This window comes from Canis lupus, chromosome 1 (genome assembly GCF_048164855.1).
Source record: "Canis lupus baileyi chromosome 1, mCanLup2.hap1, whole genome shotgun sequence".
Lineage (NCBI taxonomy): Eukaryota > Metazoa > Chordata > Mammalia > Carnivora > Canidae > Canis > Canis lupus.
In genome coordinates, this window is record NC_132838.1 from 58129213 (window position 1) to 58145950 (window position 16738).

Below are 16738 nucleotides of genomic sequence, written 5' to 3' on the forward strand. Positions count from 1 at the left end.
TGAAGGACTCATGAATTACTGGAGGGGCCGATACTGTTAAAATCTGTCACAGTCACCATGTATTAATCCTTAATATGTTCTCAAATCACCTTTTTTTCTGTCTTCACTGCCATTGTCCTAGTCCAAACTTTTGTTTTGTTGTATCACATGGTCTTCCTAACTTTCCTCCCTTACAATCCACTCATTCTTTGTACTTTTTTCCTTAAAACCCCTTGGGGCATCTGGGTGGCTCAGTAAGTTAGGCATCTGCCTTCAGCTCAGGTCATGATCTTAGGGTCCTGGGCTCGAGCCCCGCATCGGGCTCTCTGCTCAGTGGTGAGTCTGCTTCTCCCTTTCCCTCTATGCTCTCTCTCAAATAAATAAATAAAAATCTTTTAAAATAAAACCTCTCAATGATGTGTTATTATTAGTTATAACATATATTTGTTAGCTTGAACAGGTCCTCCAGATCGGATCTCAACTCATGATCATTCATGTTCCATGATGCTCCTTATCCTCCAAAGGCACTTCTCCAACCAGCCATAGTCCTTCTTGCCTCTGTGCCTGTGTACATTCTGTTCCTTCTGTCTTCCACCTGCGATCACATAGCAGCCCTTCAAGACTAGTTCCAATTTTATATTCTGTGTGAAACCTCTGCTTGCCCTTCTTGGACCAAGGCAGCCCTTGCCTGAGCTGCTCATTCCTGCCTCTGTGCTCCCTAGAGCACTTTGTGCATACTACCATTTTAATATTTATCGTGTTGTCTTCTAATATATCTGCCTTTTTTTAAAAAAGATTTTATTTATTTATTCATGAGTGACACAAAAAGAGAGAGGCAGAGACACAGGCAGAGAGAGAAGCAGGCTCCATGCAGAGAGCCCCCCGATGTGAGACTTGATCCCAGGACTCTGGGACCACACCCTGGGCTGAAGGCAGGTACTAAACCACTGAGTCACCCAGGTATCCCAAATATTGAAACATTTTAAGTGTATTCTCTCCATTTTTAACAGTAGCATTGTAATAAAAACATATATTTCCTTGGCTTCAACATATGTTATGTATACATCTGCACCATTAGAATAATGTAAATATCTTTTTATAAACAAGTATAGGTCAACTTTTATTAAAGATAAAAAGCTTACTTCACTTTAAGAATTTTATTTTGAAACAATTTTAATCTAGAGAGTAGTTATGAGTACAATGCAAAAAACACCTTATGTACTCTCTAGTCTTCCATTTCTATTTTCCTAAACCACATGTAGAAAAACAACAAAAAAGAACAACAAATAAACATATTTGCATCAGTTATCAGGATTTACAGTATGGAGAGTTACAAATCAAGAAGAGTACCTCCTCAGAGCCCTGAGGAAAATCTGATGAAATGTCTACAGACATTGGATTGGGTTTCAGCAGCATGCTCTCAATCGAAACACTGGTGGTTCAGAGCTACTAGCTCTGGGCCCCAGCTCAGGCTGAAGCACCTGTTCTGAGCTTCAGACACATGCCTGTTTTTGGAATGATGGTGGTAAAAGAGGTAGCTGTTTTTCATGAGTTGTCTGCTAACACCATATTTGGCAATGATTGTAATGAATTCTGGGGCAGGGTCACAGACACTAGCTGAGCAATTATTTTACACGGGAAGTCCCTCTTATTTTCCTTGATAGCTCCTAAAGCTGCAATCTGGGAAATAACTTTTCTATTCCATGCAAGACCTGCCCATTAGTCACCTAGAAATGCTGATTCTTCCTTTAAATCACCTTAGTGCCTGCCACTCACTGCATTTCCAGCTGAACACTCCCTTTCCTGGCCCCAATCACTGCCCAGATGTAATCTGGCTGTAATTGCCTTGAAAACCCCTTTCCTGGATTTTCTCCAAGTTAATTTACCTTTTACATTGATCTGCAGTTATGGAAAAAATGGTTCTGTCCAAACAGAGATTGGAGCTATCAGCTCTGTCTCCTAACTTCTAACCAACTGGATGACTTTCGTCTTTCCCTTTTTATTTTATTGACTCCCTCAGTCTTTGTAATCATTTCTTAACCCTTCCTGTCTCTTCTCTTCATTCTCCATTTCCTACTATTTCTTTCTCATCCTAAATGCAATCAATACATAACAGAGAGAGGAAGAGAAAATTAAACTAACATGGCACAACCAAGTTTGAAAGAGGAAGAGATGAGGCTTGGAGAAGGAATTAAGATATAATTGGTTGAAATTTACAGGACAATAACAAAAGTAATGGCTCATAGTTTAAGAATAAATCTGTGAAGTTTGTCCAAAGTAGTGATTTTTATCTGGTAAGAATGTAGCAGATTCTTAAGTAGTTTCTTTATAACCTGACTTTGCTTATGTAAAAAAAAATTTTCTTTATTGACATAAAATTCACCATTTTGCCCATTTTGAAGTGTATGCTTCAGTGGTTGTTAGCATAATCACAGTGTTATGCAACCATCACCACTCATTCCAGAACATTCTCATTACCCAACACAGAAACTCCATACTCATTAAGCAGTCACTCCCCATTACCCTCTCCCTTTAGCCTCCGGAAATCATTGATCTACTTTCTGTCTCTATGGATTTGCTTATTCTGGACATTTCATATAAATGGAATCAACCAATACGTGGTCATTGATATTTGGCTTCGTTCACATAGCATGATATTTTCAAGCTCCATCCACATTATAGCATATCTCAGGGCTTCGTTAATTTTTATGGCTGAATGATATTCCTTTTTATGGATATGTCAAATTGTGTCGTATCTGCTCCACAGTTAGTGGGCATTGGGGTTGTATCTACCTTGACTCTGATGCATAACCCTTCTACAAACATTTGCATGCAAGCTTTTGTGTCAATATATGTTTTCAATTCTCTTGAGTATAAACCTAGGAGTGGAATGGCTGGGTCATATGGTAACCCTTTTTAACTTTTTGAGGAACTGCCAAACTCTTTTCCCCAGTGGCTGCACCAAGTTCACATTCCCACCAGCAGTGCATGAGGAGGAGTCCCTTCTCTCCGCACCTACACCAACATTTATTTTCTTTCTTAAAAAAATTATAGCTATTCTAATCCTAGTGGGAGTGAGGTGCGATCTCACTGTGGGTTTGATTTGCATTTCTCTACTACAAATGATATTGAGCATCTCTTCCTGTGCTTATTGGCTGTTTGTATATCATCTTTCGAGAAGTATCTATTCAACTCTTTTGCCCATTTTTAAATTGGGCTATTATCTTTGGATTATTGAATTGTAAGAACTCTTTATATATTCTGGGCACTAGACTCTTATTACATAGATGATTTTCAAATACTCTGCCATTCTGTATGTTGTCTTTTCACTTTCTTGATAGTCTCCTTCGATGCACACGTTTTAATGGAGTTCAATTTGTCTATTTTTTTTTCATTTGTTGCCTGTGCCTTTGGCATCATGTTAGAGAAATATTTGCTTAATCCAGGGAAATGAAATGCATACCTAGGTTTTCTTCTAAGCATTGTACAGTTTTAGCTCTTATATGTAAGTCTTTGATCTGTTCTGTGTTAATTTTTGTATGTTGCACAAAGGAGAGCTTCAAATTCATGTGGAAAAGGGTTTCTCTTGCATGTGGTTATCTAGCTGCTTCAGCGAAATCTGTTGTAAAGTTTATTCTTTCTTCACTGAAGGGTCTTGGTGCCTTTGTCAAAATCAGTATTTGCTTCATGTAGTTTCAGGATCTGTGGTTAGTTCATAACTACCCTTACTTTTATTTGAAAGCATGAAATTTATGACATGACAGCAGAATAAGAGGTACTTTCTATATTTTAAAAGTAATCTTGGTGAAAAGAAAAAAATTAGAGGAGATATGTGTTTTTCTTCCTTCCTTCCTTCCTTCCTTCCTTCCTTCCTTCCTTCCTTCCTTTCTTTCTTTCTTTCTTTCTTTCTTTCTTTCTTTCTTTCTTTCTTTCTTTTCTTTCTTTTTTAAAGATTTTACTTATTTATTTGACAGAGAGAGAAAGCAAGCACAAGCAGGGGGAGGGGCAGAAGGAGAGGGAGAAGCAGGCTCCTCACTGAGCAGGGAGCCTGACATGGGGCTCCATCCCAGGACCCCAGGATCATGAGCTGAGGTGAAGACAGACACTTAATGACTGAGCCACTCAGGTGCCCTGAAACGTGTTTTTACAGAAGAAAGTTTCATAGTATATGATTACTGCAGATTGTACTAAGCCCAGGAATAGTCTAAGTAAGGAGAAAGATATTTTTCAGAATTATTTTGCAATGAAAGAGAAAAAAACTTCTCCCTTATCTATGAGCACTAAAAGAGATCTAAAGTTTCAGAATAGAATATTAGATACCTTTTATTGAGAGCTTACTGTTCTAGGCACTGTATTAGTTTTGTGTTTATAATATTCCATTCAATTCTTACATAAGCCCTAGAATGCGATGCCTGTCAGCAGAACTTGAGTGAAGTAGTCATCTACAAAAGCGATTCTTAAGGAAATGTTTCCAGAAGAAACAAGTAAGAGGGGACATGTAGCAGGATAGCAAAGGGGAAGAAACCAAGCAAGATGGCATTTCAGGGATTGTCCAGCCAAGGATGATTCCACCCAATTCCACAAGGAGCTCTGAGTTGTAAAATTGCAACTCTGATTTATCTACCATGAGATCAAAGAAGTAGGCTTTTATTCTTCCTAATTATCAGTCGTTGGCTAAGGGATCCCCAAGGAGTATACGGACACTGGGGCTCTTGGGCTCTCTCTGATGGTGGGCAATGGTGGGTCCGGTAACCAAGGGCAGTCCCTGCTCTCAGTGGCAGCGGTGGAGCTGGTGAGTGAACACACAAGGAGTTGGAAGCTGGGAAAAGGGTACTCAGAAAACTTACAGAGAAGGAAACAAAGGCTAAGTTATACAGAGAATGAGCACAAATGTGTGTGACTCCAAATTCTTTTTCTTTCCCTTTTTCTGTATGCCTCCAGTCATAAAGACACTGACACTGGGAACTTCCAAGAATATCCTGTTTCAGGTGTCATTATGCCCTTTTCTCAAGACTGAATACACTTCCAGAGATTTTTTTTTTTAACTTGAGATCTGTCAAATTGCATGCAAAATTTTGAATGTATATATGTGAGTGTATTCATGGGCTATGTTTCCCCCCTTTGAGAGTGAGTTGATGGCTTACATCAATTTATTAAAGGGAATTTAAAAAACAAAATGTTAAGAATCACTAAGAGATCTTTCTCCATATTTATCTCTTATCCTGCTTAGGATCTTATGACTTGTTTATCATTATTATATCTTTAAAACTTTGATCTCAGGGCACCTGGCTGGCTCAGCCTATCTGCCTATGGCTCAGGTCATGATCTCAGGGTCCTAGGACTGAGTCCCACATTGGGTTCCCTGCTCAGCAGGGAGTCTGTCTCTCCCTCTGCCTTTCCTCCCTGCTTGTGATCTCTCTCTCTCTCTCTCTCTCTCTCAAGTAAATAAATAAAATCTTTAAAGAAATTGATCTTACGAGTTCAACTTAATGATAACAAATAAAGATTTAGGATATTGACAGCTTCCCTCCCCCACTTTCAGCACTGTTTTCACTTGATCTTATCATTTTGAGAAGAACTGGCATTAATTATTTTTTAACATTTGGTATAACTCATAGGGAAGCCTTTTGTCCTAGCTTTTTTATGTGGAAGTTTTCGATTACCGATTCAATTTCTTTACTTGTTTAGAGGTCTATTTAATGTATATTTCTGCCTGGAATCACAAAGAACTTAAACATTATTTTGTTAGACAGATAGTTTACTTAAAATTAAGGCAAAAAGTTCACTAAGGGCATCAAATGAGCTTGGTTTGTGTTTCCATTGATCAATTCAACTGGATAATTGCCAGATATTCATTTAGTGTCTGTATGACTTACACACACACACACACACACATACACACACACTTAGCCTAGAGAGCAAGTGCATAGTATTTTTAAAAATTCAGAAAGAATTCCCAATAATTTTCCTGAATATTTTTCTGATTATGTGATATAAATAAGAGTCTTTTTGTGTACACATAATTAATCACTAGAACTTTTACAAAATGAGTCTGAGCGAGTCTCTATAAAAGAGAACATTCTAAACTTGTAGACCTAAGTAAGCTCCATGGACTGAGAAAGTTCTAGGGCTTTTGGGGGACTGGGTGGAAGAGACTGATAGAGTTCTCCCTGGGGTGGGGTGTAACAGCCTCTGCCTTTGGGGGCTTGGATGTCTGGTGGCCCCAGCCTGGGCCCAGCTGCTGGAGGTACCAGGTAGGGAGGACACCTATGACAGCAAAGTGATGCCTTTCCCAATAAGCGGTGCTAAAAACAAGGAAAAGTTCAATTACTATAATCTTGGCTGCTTAAGCAGGGTAATGCTCTTAGATTATATTACTCCTCCCTATAATTCACTCTTCAGCCATTCACCACCTTGAGTCTCATTTTCTTTTTTCTAAGTTACATTTTGATGCAATGTAGTTTGATGTCAAATTCAAGCTCAGGGGCGATTTCTCTTTCTAATGCTCCACAAGAAGATGGCAGGTTGTTGGTCCTGGTGAAGCAATGTGAACCAGAGCAGATTCCTTGCTTTTTTTTGGGGGGGGGGGGCGGGAAGCACTGGGCCTACGGTAAGCATACAGGGCTTATTTGTCAAAAGAACAGAAGATAGGAGGAATGAAAGAATATGTGGCATTGAGGCAACACACGCACCAACTCTCGACTTATTTCTCCTTCTTAAAAAGAGCACAGGGTAGGGCAGCCCGGGTGGCTCAGTGGTTTAGCGCCGCCTTTGACCCAGGGCGTGATCCTGGAGACCCGCTCCCTGCATGGAGCCTGCTTCTCCCTCTGCCTGTGTCTCTGCCTCTCTCTCTCTCTGTCTGAGTCTCTCATGAATAAATAAATAAAATCTTAAAAAAAAAAAAAGAGCACAGGATATAATCCCCCCACCCCCACCCCACAGCACTGTCCTGTCATTTGGGATTGGAAATGAAATACGCGATTTCATCTGGCATTTGGCATCTCGACAGAGGTCCGTTGCCCCACCCCTGGGTACACTAGTTGAGGGGTTGTCAGGGGTGCTTTTTAAGTCACGAGGTGCTGCAGGGAGCGAGTGGATCGTCTCCTCCACGCTGCGAGGCTAGATTCCCGGAAAGAGGCGAGGCCCGGGCTCCCGAGGCCCTGGGCACCCCCCGGGGCAGGGCGGTCTGTCCGCAGGTGTCTGGGGAGAGCCTCCACCACCCCCTCCGAGGGATCCGAGCATCCACAGACCCGGCGTCGGTGTCACAGCCCGAGCGCGGCCCCGGGGTCCCGCTGCGCCCGCTCCGCAGCGCCAGGCGCGCGGGCCCCCGAGCAGGGGTGCGGCCGCTGCAGCCGCTCTGCCCTCGGGCGGGACCCTGGGGTTTTCTCGCACCTTTCGGGGAGCTCTGGGTGCGCAGGAGTCCCCGGGGCCCGCGCAGGACGTGAGAAAGGGAGGAGGGGGCGAGGCGCGGGGATGGGACCCCGGGGGGGCGGGGCGCGAGGTCCGAGTCGAGCCTCGGCTGGGCCCCCCGACGCGGCAGGAGGGCGGCCGGGCCCCGGGTCCCAGCGGCCGCGAGCGCAGCCTACCTCCGCCCCCTCCGCCCCCTCCGCCCCCGCCCCCGCCCCCGCCGGGCCCAGCCCCGCCCCGCCCCGCCCCGCCCCGGGCTCCGCGCCCCGGGCTCCGCGCTCCGCGAGCGGCGGGTGCGCAGGTGTCCCGCGGCGCGGACGATGGCCAAGGTCCCGGAGCTGGAGGCCGCCCTCCTGCAGGCGCAGCCGTCGCCCCAGGCGTCGCCCGAGGCCCGGGGGGCGAGCTGCGCGCAGCTCCTGGGCAGGGGCTTGCTGGTCCACGCCGAGGCCAGGGGGTACCTGGCGGGGGCCGGGCGGCCGCGGGGCGCCGCGCAGGAGGCCGAGCCGCCCGTGGGAGTGAAGGCAGGTGAGTGCGCGGCCCCGATTCCAAGCAGCGCATCCGCAGTAAAAGGGAGCGCCCCGCAAACATCGCGTTTGCCTAGGACGTGCAGCCCGGATCTTTGCATTTTCCCCAGGAAAAGTGTTTGTCCACTAGGAATTAACTCCGAGAGGTGTTGCGTCGTCCTCCTCTCGACCCCCCTCGCCTCCTCCCCCTCCCCCGCCCAGGCCACCCCGTCACACGCCGGGGTACTCGATTGGATTTTACATTCTGATTTTTCTTTATCGTCCTTGCAACGCGCGAGCAGAAATGCATGTGAGCAATGGTAACTTTTCCTCTGAAGAAGAGGATGCGGAGGATCAGGACGGCAAAACCAAAGCAGCCGATCTACACCTGTCTCAGAAGAAAACCATCACGCAGATGATGAAGGATAAAAAGAAGCAGACCCAGCTCACCCTGCAGTGGTAAGACCCCCGCAGGAGTGCTCTTCAGCACCTGTTGAGTTTCAAAAGTCAGTATCCTAAAAAAAAAAAAAAAAAAAAAAAAGTCTTCAGTATCTGCTTTTTCTCCATTTGCTCCTCCTTCAAACTTTTTGGGGGAAGTTTAAAATACCAATAGGAAATTTATCCTTTCTTTTTTTCACTGAATATTTGGTATAGAGACATATCCTGGTATCGATGAAAAACGATCTGCAGTACAAAACCCCATCACTTTGTTCATTATTGTCCCAAGCTATAATTTTGTCAAATGTCAGCAATAATGAATGTTTTTTTTAATGACTTTTTTTTTTTTTTTTTTTTGCTTAACATACAGTCAATTTGGTCCTTAACATATTTGTTATTCAGTAGGGCTGTGTTTATAGAACTTGATTCTTTAAAATAACTTCTAAGGAGGAAGAATCTTAATATTGCCTTTATCCATATGAGGGCAAGTTAACAATTGTGCATTGGTCATTAGGTGAAATAGGTTTGAACTAGAAGACATCGAAAAATAGGTTAAAAGATTACTATTAAATAAATGTTCAACTATTTTTATGGCACATGTCATATATGATTTATTACAGGGAAATATCATGAACTCAATTTTGTGGAAAATCTTTTTAAAACCAAGTTTATCAGTAAGATCTCTACATATAGAGAGTATTTTGTAATATTATCCAGAAGGAAGAGGGATCTAAGTAAAAACTCGAAGCTTCCCCACATAGTGTGAAGAAATAGGAATGTAAATTTCCTCCCAAATTACAAATAACAAGCAAATAATTTGAGAGGTCTGTTTACTGATCAGTTGTATGTTTACATGTAAAGTATGATCTAAATCTTAGAAAAATACAATAAGAAAAATAATATCCAAAAAACTAACCAAAAAACCTGTTAAATTTTATTTTCAATTGAGTTATAATTTGCATATACTGGATTTTTGTGATTATATTCTTAAACCTTTTCAAATATTTGAAATATAAACCAAATATTCTTCTAAAGTTATGGCTTAACTATTGAAGTTGATGTCATACTTACTGGTTAAAAATACACTGGAGCAGTAAATATTTGAGTTAATTATCTGGAATACTTCGGATACAACTATTTTATCAGGTAATTGGGGCAGAAGTTATGGAGAGCTGTTGAATGATCACTTCCAGTTTCTCATTTCAAATTAAGTGAATGGAAACAAACTTGTTTTTTTATTTCATAAATATGATTGCACTGTAATTAAAGAAAATAAATCATATCCCTAATTAGCATTGTAGTCATGGCTCAGATTATTTAGTATTTTGAAGATAATGACAGTGGCTACAACAACATCAAAACAGCAGGTGAACAGTTGACATTTTATGTATGCCGTTAAAATATGATTTTAAATAGTTGAATGTTTTCTTAGTGAATTTCATATTTTTTGAAATGATAAAATACTGTAATTTTGTTTGAATTTTCCATACCCTTTCCTAAAAAGGAGTCTTACATATAGTTTTTTTTTAATTTATTTATGATAGTCACAGAGAGAGAGAGAGAGAGAGAGAGAGGCGGAGACATAGGCAGAGAGAGAAGCAGGCTCCATGCACCAGGAGCCCGATATGGGATTCGATCCCGGGTCTCCAGGATCGCGCCCTGGGCCAAAGGCAGGCGCTAAACCGCTGCGCCACCCAGGGATCCCTTACATATAGTTTTTAAAAAATGAAGTGAGATATTTGAATTTTGAGAATTTTCACTTAGGGTTTTGTAGATTATTGGGGATGTTAAAAATTAGAGCTGAAAATTGAAGTGAAAAATCTGGCTGAGTAACTTCAACTGTCATCTAGATGCTTGGTTTTATAGATGCAAATCTTACTGGCTTTTGGTTCTTTTTTTTTCCTTCTTCATAGAAAAATGGACAGCTAATGCTTTATATCTGATGAACATTACTTTAAGCTTTTATCTTCTGTATCTTGGAAATATGTTAAATCAGAGATCTTGGATAGTTGCACTCAATTTTAATCTGAATGCATACTCTATATTGCATTGTTCCTATACAGTAAAATCATAATTTAACTATACTTACAAAGAGGGTATACATAAATTTTAGTCAAAATCACCTACTGAATTGTTAGAAAAACTGGGAATGCAATCTATAAGTTCTGAGCTCTTGATTGCTGTTCAGATATTTGTAACACTTAAATATATACTGCATGTATATAAATTGTGTTTAATTGCAATTGTAGACATTCAAAGTAAATAGAATTAGGTCTAAATTTTCAAAATTTACATGATTATATTTACAACAGTTGAATTTATAAATGTTATATTTGTAAATGTCTCTAGAGATGTACATTATGTTTCAAGTGTATGGTATATTTTAGGTAGTTATAGTACTGAATATAGCAAAAAGCATAGGAGTAGAAATAGACCAGTACCATTTCAGACTTAAGTGAAGTGAGTTTACTCTTAGGTATTTTGCCAATAAATGCATCATCATGCTTCCCTAACCATTTAGGATTCAGAACTAGTTTATGAATGAAAGTTGGAGGTTGTAGGCATTTGCTGGCTTGAAACCTGGTAGTCATTTAGGGTTGAGAATATGCTTTTAAAAAAACATCATCTTCAGTTTCACCATTCATGGTTTGTACCTCGCAGGGCAAACCATAATGAATTGTGAGGATTTCCATAAGCTTAAGACCTGTTTTTTTGGGATATAGACCAGGCAGGAGTGGTTTTATGTTAGCCATGGTATTTTAACTGCACTAACAGGTGTTCATTGCTCTTCTAACCTTAGTTCTTGTGATCTGACTTAATAATATCCAGAATAAAGGAAGTTTACTCATGTCTACCCATGAACTCATTTAGGCAAGAGTCTGTATTCAAAAACAATCATTAAGCCAATGTGAAAGAAGAAAGGAAAGGAGAAATAAAGAAAAGGTTTGACCAAATTTTTTGTCCCCCCCTTTTTTATAGGCTTGAAGAGAATTACATCGTATGTGAAGGAGTCTGCTTACCACGGTGCATCCTTTATGCACACTATTTAGATTTCTGCAGGAAAGAGAAGTTGGAGCCAGCCTGTGCAGCCACCTTTGGAAAGGTAGATGACATATATTGGCTATACTACTTTACAACTAAAGTCATGTCAGGTAGACGGTGCAGAAACACATTCATCTGAGCAAGTTTTCTTATAGAATATTGAGAAATTTGTTTCATAAGCATAAATGAAATTTCTTACGGGTGTACTCTATGTTTTATTTTGATTTTACCTATTATAGGTTTTTACCTTGAGCTACTTTGTGTTTTGAACATTGGGACCCTGGCTATCAGAAGATTTAATGTAATATTAAAGAAAGTTCAAAGAAAAATGTATTAAAGAGCATGGTATGGCCTGTATTGAGAAGCAAAATTAAGTAGAGGTGACAAGTATCTTGTTGATGCCACAATCGTGATTATTGTTTAGCTAGTCCAACCATATGGTTTTTAATAGATTTGTACTTCATTTCATAAATAGTTCCCTTGATGATTCTCTATTTCACTGAGTATGTTTACACCCCAAACTCCAAGATGTTGCAAGAGGATTGGTTAAATATTGCTTATTTAAAAACATTCCTTTCTGCCCAACCTGTATGGTTAGGATGGGAATCTATAGAGTTGGCATTACTATATTTATGTATGTTGATCTTATTTTGAGAATCAGGAAACAATCTCTTGGGAAAGCCTTGTTCTTTGTGATTCTTCTCATGCTCTGCTAAGAACCTACAATAAATAGCCTAGAAAAACTATAGGAAGCTTAAGTCTCAAACATTGCCTCTCATGTAAACTGAAATCCAAATTCTAACCTGTAGAGGGACTCATTGTCCAGAAAATAATGAATACTATAGTCTGGCTTCTCAGTTTTTGAAAATAAATAATTTATAAATTTATTTTGAGAACCTATCTGCCTATGGGAGTCAGTGTGATAGGGTACATGGTAATCTCATGATATAGGTTCTGGCCTAGCCAGTGACTAATTTATTGTGAGACCTTCTGAAAAGCACTTAACCATTTCAAAACTCAGTTCACTCATTCCCTAAAATGAGGAAATTGTGTAAGACAAATTCTAACATTCATTTTAGCACTGCTGTTTAATAAGTCCCCCTGATGGCAGTATTCTTAACTGTTTGGGGAGTCATGGAGCAGACTCAGATTTCTCAGATTCTGGGAATCTGGTTAAAACTACAGAACCAGTCCCCCAGAAGTTAACATATGCAAGAAGTTTGCCATGGAGCCCTTAGGAGATCATACAATTTCCTGTTTCATGTAGAAGAGATTTCGTTCTTTAATCACATGCTAATTTTTAGTAAACTGTAGAGAAAGGAATATAGGAAAAAATTTAAAACACTGCTGTGGAGATCTGGTAAGATAGAGAATGTTTCATGTGTTCTCTCATGGTTGGAGATGGATATTTAATTGTGGCAAACCTCTGCATAAAATTACTATAAAGGTACTCAAATTTTTCTTTTAAGTACATGAGTAAGATAATAATTACTTTGATCATAACATTAAGCAAAAGTAGATACCAGTATGATCCACTTTGGAAGTTGAGACAAGAGCAGTAAGATAATCTCATCCAAAAAGCATCTTCTTGCCTCTGCTGATGTATTATTGCTTATCAATATAGTAATATGTATGATATTACTTCATCCAGACTAAATATTTGCTCAAAGTTTAACATTTACTTTCTCCAATTAACTAGTTGCAAGTTGCTTGCAATAGAACCACACACTTCCTAAAAACTAAATTAATTGACTTTCTTTTTAGACAATTCGCCAGAAATTTCCCCTCTTGACAACTCGGCGACTCGGAACAAGAGGCCATTCAAAGTAAGACCCACTGATGAGCATGTATCAGATCTGTACATGTGATACCCTGTACCTGAGGATTGACACATGTAAAATAAGGATTATCTTTATCAGTGAATGGAATCAGGTATTCTCTTCTTGATGAAGCAGATTTTTACCAACTGTAAGAACTAGAAAGAAAAAAAAAGTGGCTTTTAGAATAATGTTTAAAAAGCAAAATTTCTACTGAAAAATCGCAGTATGTTATTTTTTCTGATAAAATGATTTAAATGAATCATTTTTCATAATCTTAAAGCCACTACCGAAGGCACCAGTGTCCTGAAGGGGGAGTGTTTATGGTTAAGTAAGTGGCCAGATGGAACCCACAGCACTCTCAGAGGTAAGGCCAAAGCCAGGAGTTGAAGTGTGGTTCAGGCTCTTCCTCTGAGTTTTGCAGATGATAATTTCTTCATATCCTCTTCTTTTCCCTTCAAGACAAATGACCTGCACAAATGACTTCTTTGGTCACCTCTTAATGTAAATATAAACAAAGTAAGTTCTCTCTCTTGATAACTTTACATTTTCTTTTCTCTTGTGGCAATCTCTGTAGGAACCCCACTTACAGTTTCTCATTCATTCATTCATTCATTCATTCATCTGTCTGCTGTGTTTCCCGTTTTTCCTTTCCTTCTGCCTACAAACATATTCAGGACTCTTTCATGTTGATAAAAATAAGATTATTCCAAACCCGCTGTACTATCCACAATTGCTCTGTTATTTTGCATCTCGTTGCTGTTCCTGGAAAGTGGCTCTGCTCACTTCCCTTACCATTCTTCACAGGCCTGTGTGTCCTAGCCGATTTCTTTACCTGGACAAAAACTCCATAGCTTATTTTTCCTGTTACTCATGTTCCTTGGCACCTGCCTAGCATGTGAACCTACTGACAGTGCCCTCTTAAGATAAATCAACGTGTAAAATTTCTCCTGTGGATTCTCTGTGGCAGCACTGCCAGGTCTTCCTCCCTCTTCTATCATTTGTTGGCTAGCTCCTCCAGTGGCGTCTTCTGTCCTAACATCTAGTTCAGCATTGCCCAATGAAATATAATGCAGCCACACATTTAATTCAAAAACTTCTAGTAGCCACATTAAAAAAGTAAAAAGGGACAGATGTTTTTTGCTTTTAATGTTTTATTTAATCCAGTATATCCAAGGAATTGTCATTTCACCATAGAATCAAAATTAAAATTATTGAGCTATTTTACATCCTTTTCTCCCCTAGTAAGTGTGTGAGATCCAGGGTGTATTTGAGACCCATCGTGCATCTCAATTCAGATTAGTCACATTTCAAGTGGTCAATACTCACATGTGACTGGGAGCTACCCTAGTGGATAGCCCAGCCTTAGTCACTTGCCAGAAAAAATAAATCTTCCCTTATGAATTCTCTTGAATTGGTCTCTCTCCATTCTCATTTTTAGAATACAGCCATGCCTCTGTCTTTCCAGTCCATTCAATACAATTTTTCCAAACTAACCTTCTAAAGTTTTAGTTCAATCATATCTCTGTCATGTTCAGAGACTTTCAGCAGCTCATGACAAATTTTTCACTTTGACATTCAAGGCCCATTAAGGCTTAGTGCCATTCATTTGCCTACCTTATCTACTCTCCCTTCTCAGCGTGTAGCCTATGTTCCCACCGCATTAATGCCAAGTACCCTGTTCTTCACCCTCAAATGCCATTCATTTGTCTATGCTGTCTTCCTCCATGGAAGATGCCCTCTCCCCTACTGGTATGTTGAAAGCTTATCCATTGAAAAGACTGTCTGATGAGCTCCCTCTTTTGAATTTTTACTTACCTTTTGATTTCTTGTAGGCTCTTTCTTTGTACCCTCCCAGCAGTTCATTGGTACCTATCTTAATGTGAAATTAGCTTATTTCTTCCCCTCAAAAGATAGTATTTTGAGGATAGAGACTTTGTCTCATTCATTTTCATATCCTTTCTGTTGTGGGCTACATAATCAATTGTCAATTAAAGTTTATTTAATTGATCCTTATTCATGTTAACAACCTGTGGTCTGAGAAAGAGGAATGAAATGCCAGATTGAAAATGACTAAATTGGCCCTTTCCTTCTAACCAAGTCAGGACTTGTTTGTCAAAGTTGAATCAGTTTAACTGGCTGATTTCTACTGAGTTTTGATTCCTACTGAATTGTGTAGGTGGAGGAAAGATCAGATAGTGTTTGAAGTAGATAGTAGAAAAAAGAGGCAAAGCAATGCAGAGAAATCCTCTTCACAGGATCTGCAAGAGGGAAGGCAGGCAGGCTGCAGAGAAAGTCAATTAATCCTAGAAGGAGCCTTTAGGATTAGGGATAAATCATTAACCCTGTCCATTGTGACACGGAGAGGCTCCGATGTTTAGGTTTATGTAACAACATGTGGTAACTTCAGGCAATTTGTTTGGTATCTAAGAGCAGATATGCCCAAGAGCAAAGCATTAATAATTTGAAAAATTTTTTTTACCTTCCGGATATGCCATTTGTTTCTTATAACTTGCTTGTTATATTTTTGGTATTTTGATATCATGGGGAAAATATTTTTCTGTAGGTAAAGTAAGTATGTAGAGGGATATGGCAAGATGTAGAGTTTGTGTATCTTGCAATTGGCAATGCTTTGATGTCATTATTCTTAGAGAGTTTTCCGGTCTTTATTTATGTCCAAAAGTTGCCTAGAGTTAGGAACAGGCAGGTTAGAGTTGGACAGATCTAAGCTTTAATCCCATATCATATATAGTCACTGTGTAATACCAGTTGAATTGTTCAGTTTTTCATCAGTAGAGGGTACATGGTATGTGTTTTACAGGTTTGTTGTGAAAATTGAGATGAAATATAGGAATGGATGGATAAATGAATATGCTTTCAACCTGACTGTCCTTAATAATATGAAATTAATCTCTCAATCCATCCAAAAATCAGCAATGCAATTAAAAGTCATTATTAATTGAGCACTGTACATGCACACACACACACACACACACACACAACCACACACTCTCAAGTCCTTACAATGACAATACAAGATTGGAACTGCTGTGTTTTACAAGTGAGGAGACTGCAGTTCAGAGATTACTGACTTGCCCAAAGCTACACATGTGCTATAAAATAACAATGTTGGCATTTAAATCAAAGTTTATCTGACTCTAAAGTTTGTGCTTTGTCAACTAGTAAATCCTACTTTTTTTGATATCAGTCATATCAACAAAACAATTATTGTAGTTGTAATCAAAAAGTAATTGAACTTTTGATTTTTTTGAGGTATATATTTTGTCTGTTGCCTACTCTGTTTTAAAAACTTATTAATAGATTCTTCTTCAAAGAGCTAATATTTTCTGAGGCCTCAATCATAAGGTATTTTAAGTTATTTTACATTTAGAGATATTTATGTTTTTATGTAAAGGAAATTTGTGGCACAAATATAATTATGCTTTCTGCCTTTAATTTTTGTCCTAAACATTTCTCTATGTTAGTGTATTATCTTCACAATCATCATTTCTAATGGCTATTTAGTATTTCAAAAATTTAGATCTTAGGAAA

At 39.4% G+C, this 16738-nt stretch overlaps 1 protein-coding gene across 1 annotated transcript in view; it reads left to right on the forward strand.

The window, feature by feature from the left end:
* Positions 1–7706: 7706 nt before the first annotated feature.
* RFX6 (regulatory factor X6) overlaps positions 7707–16738 on the forward strand; it is a 55140-nt gene continuing 46108 nt past the window's right edge. Inside the window, exons 1-4 of the mRNA XM_072776857.1 lie at positions 7707–7949; positions 8041–8348; positions 11307–11430; positions 13134–13195. Coding sequence (XP_072632958.1) covers positions 7707–7949; positions 8041–8348; positions 11307–11430; positions 13134–13195 — 737 coding nt within the window. The remainder of the gene's footprint in view (positions 7950–8040; positions 8349–11306; positions 11431–13133; positions 13196–16738) is intronic.